The sequence below is a fragment of the Triticum urartu genome, chromosome 6, assembly GCF_003073215.2.
Source record: "Triticum urartu cultivar G1812 chromosome 6, Tu2.1, whole genome shotgun sequence".
Classification (NCBI taxonomy): Eukaryota; Viridiplantae; Streptophyta; class Magnoliopsida; order Poales; family Poaceae; genus Triticum; species Triticum urartu.
In genome coordinates, this window is record NC_053027.1 from 535,706,595 (window position 1) to 535,714,531 (window position 7,937).

At 52.8% G+C, this 7,937-nt stretch overlaps 1 protein-coding gene across 1 annotated transcript; it reads left to right on the forward strand.

Annotated features, from left to right (window-relative positions):
• The first annotated feature begins 1,423 nt into the window (after positions 1 to 1,423).
• LOC125515004 (glutamate receptor 2.7-like) lies at positions 1,424 to 7,444 on the forward strand. Its single transcript, XM_048680412.1, has 3 exons — positions 1,424 to 1,892; positions 4,438 to 6,075; positions 6,174 to 7,444. The coding sequence occupies exons 1-3, from the start codon at positions 1,493 to 1,495 to the stop codon at positions 7,256 to 7,258; spliced, it is 3,123 nt and encodes a 1,040-aa protein (XP_048536369.1). The 5' UTR covers positions 1,424 to 1,492; the 3' UTR covers positions 7,259 to 7,444.
• The last annotated feature ends 493 nt before the right edge of the window (positions 7,445 to 7,937 follow it).

Here is a 7,937-nt window from a genome sequence, read left to right on the forward strand (position 1 = left end):
CCTAATGATGTGATCTCGTTATCAATGACATCCAATGTCCATAGTCAGGAAACCATGACTATCTGTTGATCAACGAGCTAGTCAACTAGAGGCTTACTAGGGACATGTTGGTGTCTGTTATTCACACATGTATTACGATTTCCGGATAATACAATTATAGCATGAATAAAGACAATTATCATGAACAAAGAAATATAATAATAATGCTTTTATTATTGCCTCTAGGGCATATTTCCAACACGGGAGACGGTTATCTGCCTTTTCGAGGACCAAGAAATCAAATTGTCACCAAGAAAAACACAGAAAACGGATGTAGATCGTCGAGTGTCGGGACAACCATCCCAGTCTGCATCAGAATACACGGTGAGAGAGGTGGGGGATGAATTGTTTATGTGGAGACCATGATCGAGAGTACCTTTGAGATACCGAAGGATGCGTTTGATATGATTATAGTGAGGAATTCGAGGATCATGCATATAGAATGATCATTGACTGATGGGATAGTGGGAACAACGCGAATGGGAAGAGGAGCTATACTGGTGTCCGACGCAACGGAAGATGCGGACAATGGAGGGGATGGTGGTGGATCAGCATGTGTGGGTGATGGTGTTGGAGGGGATGATGTCGGATCAACATGTGTGGGCGATGGTGCTGGAGGGGATGATGGCGGATCGGCATGTGTGGGTGATGGTGCTGGAGGGGATCGTGGCGGATCGGCATGTGTGGGAGTCGTCGGTGTATCGAAAAAAAAAACAGTGGCGTTTGGTTGGTTTGGTGGAGAAGAGGTATTTAGAGATTGAGACGTCAGGAGAGGAGAATAGAGAGGGAAACGGGTAGGAGGGAGGCTAGGTGTGGAAGTGGTGGTGTGGGATGGAGTGGTACATTGAGCAAATGGAAAGATATGTTCGGCGAAGGTGACATGCCGAGACACAAGAACCCGACCGGTGTATAAGTCAAGGCAGCGATAGCATTTGTGCTCATCCGAAAAACCGAGGAGAACGCACGGGAGGCATAGATGGTGGTGGTAGAGCTAGGGTAGAGGAGGAGGAAGCCATGGCGGCGGCGCGGGCGAGGGTAACGGCCCGGCGCTCGAAGTAGCCGGGCGGCGGCAGCGGCGGTGGGGTGGGCGGCGGAGCCATACCCTAGGACCAGGAACTCTAAGATACCATGTGAGTTTTAAATAGAACTATTGTTATTGATTTGCTGGCCGCATATAGCGGTATATATAAGAGTTTACAAGCTAAGTAGGCCTATTACAATACGACTAGGACGGGATTACAATATGACTAGGACTAGATAACTTAAGAGCCAAGTAATAGTCTAACAGTAAAATCCTCCAATACATGCGGGTTCCAAAAATCCACTCTCAGTCAAGTCAAGAGTAGTTTCTTTCAAGAGCGAAAGTGCCCCTCGCGGTACGCCACCGGAATACAAGTCGCCGGCCGGGTGGGTGCACGCGAGGCTGGGCGAGACCCGTCCAGGTCGCGTATAAATGAGTGCGGCCGGCGCTAGCTTGAGCTTGAGCGGGCATCAGTCAGATCGCGCATCGCGTAGGCGTAGCTTCTTCCCAAGTTGCAAGACCATGGTGCGAGCGCCCTCGCCTTCTTCTCTCCTCTACGCTCCCCTGCTCCTAGTGGCTGCGCTGGTCGGGCAGTACCAGGCGGGCTCGCTGAGGGTGGCGACGGCGCAGACCGTGGCGGCGCCGGTGCGGGTGCGCGTCGGGGTGATCATGGACTGGGCGACCAAGGCGTCGTCGGCGGTGTCGCTGAGGCGGCGGACCGGCATTCAGATGGCGGTGGAGGACTACTACGCGGCGCACCCGGGGTCGGCCACCAGGGTGGAGCTCCGCTTCGGCGACTCCAAAGGGGACGTCGTCGGCGCCGCCTCCGCCGGTAAGCACCCTCCCTCGTCCCTCCCCTGCCGCACACACATGTTGGACCTAGCTGTAGCTGCATGCTTCTCTAATCACAAGCCCTTTCGCTTCATGCTGAAATGAATCTTGCTCATCCGTTTCATTCCCAGCATGGTAGGCACGCAATAATTGGGATTCGCTTAGCGGTTTCTTTCTCTTACGAAAAGATTTTAGCTAGCATGCATGTTTCGTCTTGGTCACTTAGCCAGTTCACTGATTAGTGGATGCCGGTACGTACGTACTGTACTGTACTGTACTGTAGTGTACTGGGGGTTCGAATCGTCTGTATCACTCACTCGATCTGTTGTTCTCTTGTGTGGTGCGCGCTGCCTCCCACATGGCCTGGAATTGTCGTGTTGCCCAGTGTCTCTGAAAACCGCCATTTTGTCGCCTCGCCAAGACGAGAAGGACGGGGCCACTTACCAACCATGCACGCCTGCACCATGTCCGTCCGTGTTAGTCTGTTACTTACTAGTAGATCAGTATCCTAGCCAGACCATCCCACATGGCATAGACTGCCATTGTTAAGGTTAACGTTAACCGCGCGCGCGCGAGTTGATCGTGAGGACTCCAAGGCATAAATATTCGTTGGTAATTCTGTGAGGGTAGAGGGCAGCTTAATTCTTGCTGAGAGTTGAGTTGAGGCACCTACCTACAGCCTCTTCGTCGACCTCCATGCCATGCCACTGCCATGCACGTCGCCATCTCGCATGCCCGGCCGGCTTAGGTTCGTTGGGCTGGCGTGCGTCTGTCCGACTGACAAGTCCTCGCGGCCTGCTTCCTCACCGCGTGCGCGAGCTGGTCAAGCTAGCTACTACTCGATCTGTTCACGGTGAGTCCATCAGATCGATCGGGACCGATCAATTGGGTTTGCTTAACCCCGTTCCCGTCCCCGAGTAGCACCAAATGTTAGCGTGGGCACGACAACGACAGAGATGCCTCTCGAATCTTACTATACCACTATCCGTTCCAACTCCTTGATTGCAGCCTCATGCATGGGATCCAAGTTTCAACTGGTGTGACAGGCATCATGTGGACGCATGTGCATCGTCGGTCCAGTCACCACACCACTCAGTCGCCCAAGTTTTTAATGCTGCTCATGGAAAAACCTGTCTACGCGATAAGTAGGAGTACTCCCTCCGTCCCATTGCCAAAAACGTTCTTATATTATGAGACGGAAGGAGTAGCTGTCATGGCCAGTCATCAACTCTTCATCATCGTCGCTCATCAGTGCATGCCTTTGCTTAGCCACATGCATGCAGTCTAAGCTCACAAATTCCCGTTTTCAAAAACAAAATTATATGCAGCTCAAAAAAAATTATATGTCAAAGTCTATGTAGTACTTGCCCTCATGCCGAGTGCAATAGTTTTTCGGGTCTGTCTAAGGCACATCTAGATGTGTCTTAATTAATGCACGTCTAAATGACTCAACCAAATATAAAAAGAAAAAAAATACCCGCATGAATCTTCACATAAAATCATACTATGGTTTAGATGTGCAATATTTAGGAAGATGCGCTTTATCAAGACCGTATATATTTCACACTGACAATTTTTGTTCTTGAGGCAAACTAATAAAATTTCCCTCGAATCTTTCTACGCTATACTTGTCATGGCTACTCATCGTCTCTTCAGCATCGTCGGTCATCAGTCGATACCTTTGCTTAGCCACATGCATGCAGTCCTAGCTACCAGCATCTTTTCTCAATCGATACCTTTGCTTAGCCACATGCATGCAGTCTCCCAAGAGGCCAGGAGATGGTTTGTTGATTTCCCGATCAAAGAGACTCCGCAGCTTCTGCAGATCTTTCATGCGAACAAAATTGGATGTTCATCATTTCTTTCAGCTAACAGTGTACACCATCCATGCTCTCGAAAGGAAGGCATATAAGTTTTGTTTGAAGTCAAACAGTGCAAAGTTTAGTTTGACCAAAATTGTAGTAAAAGCTCTCAACAACTACAATACTTGATAGGTATAAAAATATATTATATTATGTATTAATATTTCCTAATATTTTATTGTATTTGTTCCGAGTTTTGTATATAAACTTGGTCAAATTTTGCATTCCCTTGTCTTTGACAAAAAAATTATAAGCCTTTGAAAATGTAGTTGAATATTGTTTTACACTGATAAATTAAATGTTCTTTTGTTGATGACAAAAACACATAAAATGTTAATTCCCCCTCAATCTGACTCATTTTTCATCGCACTTTCGGACCAATCTCTCTCTCTCTCTCTCTCTCTCTCTCTCGGTTTCGGATTTAACTGCAAGAAAAAAAATTGTTATTACAGGCTCTCATTTGTAAAGGGCCAAAATATACGATACATATAATCAAATCAAATTTAAATGAATATGCATGTTAGTATAGTATGTTCACAAGCACTACTGAGAGTTATCTCCCATTCAAATATTTGAATGGACTTTATGGTTAATTATATACGTATATGGGTTATCTGCTACCAAATTAAACCCATATACATGAAATGTACATGGGCCTAAAACTCTGCTCCCCTTACTTTGCAGCGCTGGACCTGATAAAAAATGACCAGGTGCAGGCCATCATTGGGCCCAAGACGTCAGCGGAGGCGGACTTCGTGGCCTACCTCGGCAGCCGCGCCCACGTCCCGGTGCTCTGCTACGCCGCCACTTCTCCATCACTCTCTCCGGCGCAGACGCCCTACTTCGTGCGCACCGCCGCCAACGACTCCTTCCAGGCCACCCCCATCGCCGCCGTCCTCGCAAGCTTCGGGTGGCGCGCCGTGACCGTCCTGCACGAGGACTCCCCCTACTGCGCCGGCATCCTCCCGGCGCTCGCCGACGCGCTCCAGAGCGTCGACAGTGCAGCGATCATGGTCGTGGACCGCGTGCCCGTTCCGAGCAGCGCGGACGAAGATGCCCTTGACGCGCTCCTCTACCGCCTCAAGGCGATGCCAACGCGTGTGTTCGTCGTGCACGCGACGCATGACCTCGCCGCTCGGCTCTTCCGGCGGGCGAGCAAGGCCGGGATGATGTCTGACGGCTATGCCTGGGTTGCCAAAGACGGCGTAGCAAGCTTCCTGGACAGTTTCGACCCCGAGGACCTGGACTTCATGCAGGGCGTCGTCAGCCTCCGGCCTCACGTGAAGTACACGAAGCAAGTCAAGAACTTCTCTGCGCGGTTCAGGGCGAGGTTCCGGAAGGAGAACCCCTCCTCGGACGATGACGTCCTCAACGACGCGACCGTGTTGAGGCTCTGGTCGTACGACACAGCACGGGCGATCGCCGCGGCGGCCGAGGCGGCCAGCGTCCCCGGCCCAGCATTTCGAACACCGCAGAATAGCACGGCACGTACAGACCTGGACCGGCTCGGCGTGTCGGCCACCGGAGAGGCACTTCTCAGGGCGGTGCTCAACACGACTTTCGACGGGATGGCAGGCAGGTTCAAGCTGGTGGACGGGCAGCTGCAGGTCGCGGCGTACGAGGTCGTGAACATTATCGGGAACGGCGCCATGACGGTGGGGTTCTGGACGCCGGAGTCCGGCATCTCGCGGGACCTTAAAGTCGGCAGCAGCAAAGCTGCCCGGCAGCTGAAACCCATCCTCTGGCCGGGCGAGATGCTGTCCCCGCCAAGAGGCTGGACGGCGTCGCAGAACGGGCGGGTGCTCAAGGTCGCCGTGCCGGTGAAGCGCGGGTTCAAGCAGTTCGTCGACGTCGAGAACTGTAACTCAACAACCAAGATCACCGGGTACTGCATCGAAGTGTTCGACGCGGTGATGAAGAACCTAGCCTACCCGGTAAGGTACCGGTACGAGCCGTACCTCGACAGCTCGGAATCGTACGAGAAGCTGGTGGACCAGGTGAGCGGCGAGAAGGCGGACATTGTGGTGGGGGATGTGACGATCACAGCGAGCAGGATGAAAGAGGTGGACTTCACCATGCCGTTCACGGAGTCCGGGTGGGCGATGGTGGTGGCGACGAAGCCGGACACGAGCGCCAGCATGTGGATCTTCCTGAAACCGCTGTCCCCCAGCCTCTGGCTCACGAGCCTCGCCTTCTTCTGCTTCACCGGCTTCGTGGTGTGGGTCATCGAGCACCGCGTCAACCCGGAGTTCCGGGGCACGCCGTCGCAGCAGTTCGGCCTCATCTTCTACTTCTCCTTCTCAACGCTCGTCTTCGCACACAGTAAGCCACTTACTACTAACCATCTCATCGTCTCAATTCTGCAGAGTTCTTGAAGAATATCAATGACACCTAATCGATCTTGATGTTCTAATTTTCAGAGGAGAAGCTGGAGAGCAACCTGTCGAGGCTGGTGGTGACCATATGGGTGTTCGTGGTGCTGATCCTGACCTCGAGCTACACGGCGAGCCTGACGTCGATGCTGACGGTGCAGCAGCTCCGGCCGACGGTGACCGACGTGAAGGAGCTGCAGAGGCGCGGCCAACACATCGGGTACCAGGAGGGGAGCTTCATCGAGCCCTTACTCACGAAGATGGGCTTCGACGGGAGGAAGATGAAGAAGTACAGCACGCTGGATCAGTACGCGGAGGCGCTGTCCAATGGTTCGGTGAACGGCGGCGTGGACGCGGTGTTCGACGAGATCCCGTACCTGAAGATGTTTCTGTCGCAGCAGAGTTCGCAGCACCGCGACGGGTACATGCAGGTGGGGCCCATCTACAAGACGGACGGCTTCGGGTTCGTGTTCCCGAGGGGGTCGCCCATGACGGGGGACGTGTCGCGGCAGATCCTGAAGCTGGCGGAGGGGGACAAGATGGCGCAGATCGAGAAGGCGTGGTTCGGCGAGCCCGGCGCTTGCCAGGACGCGCTGGCCGGCTGCGGCGGCGGCTCGTCGAACCTCAGCTTCTGGAGCTTCGGCGGGCTGTTCCTCATCACCGGCGTCGTCTCCAGCCTCATGCTGCTGCTCTACCTCGCCATCTTCGCGTACCGCGAGCGTGAGGAGCTCCGGGAGGCGGAGGCGAAGGCTGAGGCCGAGGCCGGCTCCGGGAGCGTGTCGGTGCGGAGGCTGCGCGCGTGGCTGCAGCACTTCGACAGGAAGGACCTCAAGTCACCCACCTTCAAGACGTGGAACGACGGGTCCGTCAGGAACGGCAGCGAATTCACGGGCAGGACGCCAAGATGGAACGGCGGCGCCGGCGACGCGAGCATGACGCCGAGGGCCGGTGGGGAGGAACACGCCAACGCCATGGAAGGGACGAGCCCGCTGAGCGTGTATATCAGCTCCGAGATGAACGCCGGCTCTTCGCCGGAGGGGACGCCCGCGTCGGAGATCAGTGAGTCGTTCGAGCAGAGGATCGAGGGGGCAGCAGCCGCCGTGGAGATGACAATGCCAACGGCCTCTCAGTAGTAGCAGTAGATTCTACTACTACTAGTTTTGCAGTAGGAGTATAATGCATTTGCATGAGGAATGCTAGTACAGGAATTTCGTAGTCTTGTGGCGCTGCTTGCAATTTAACCAGAAAATTATTCGAGTGGACACCAGTAGGAAACTCAAAGGAAAACAGTTAACGATATTCGGGTTTGTTAAATCTCAGTCGTCTGTTATTTAGTGAAGTCTATCACGATGTGGTGAGTATTTCATTAGACAATCTGTTTACAGAGATTACATGTATAGTCACCATACGAGACACAAATGCTTGTCAAGCAACTTTGCACAAAGAATTCCACAAGAGATAAAACCAGGGGCGAATCCAAGATCGAATTTTAGAAGAGGCAAAGATGTGTTAAATGGTGAAAATTTCTTTGCTAAATGGGGGCAAATCACTATTTAGCTTAGCATATTACAAAGACACTGAAAATTTAGTGGGGGCAGCTGCCCCCATTGCTTGTACACTAGATCTGCCCCTGGATAAAACTACTATTTCACCTTTGCAGAAACTCGTGCCTCGCCGAAATATAGTCCACGAACGTCCTTCGCCGTCACCATGGCAACGCCGGAAAAAGATGAGAATAGCCGCCATACCAAGATCTAGAAGAGCACCACCGCATACAAAGATACTTTTTGAGCCGATGAAGCGGGTCGCCGC

Excerpts from the sequence above, each read along its gene's own strand:
- LOC125515004 (XM_048680412.1), top strand. The coding sequence starts at position 1,493 with ATGAGTGCGGCCGGCGCTAGCTTGAGCTTGAGCGGGCATCAGTCAGAT. Across the intron at positions 1,893-4,437 it reads CGTCGGCGCCGCCTCCGCCG|CGCTGGACCTGATAAAAAAT; the intron begins GTAAGCACCCTC and ends CTTACTTTGCAG. Across the intron at positions 6,076-6,173 it reads AACGCTCGTCTTCGCACACA|AGGAGAAGCTGGAGAGCAAC; the intron begins GTAAGCCACTTA and ends TCTAATTTTCAG.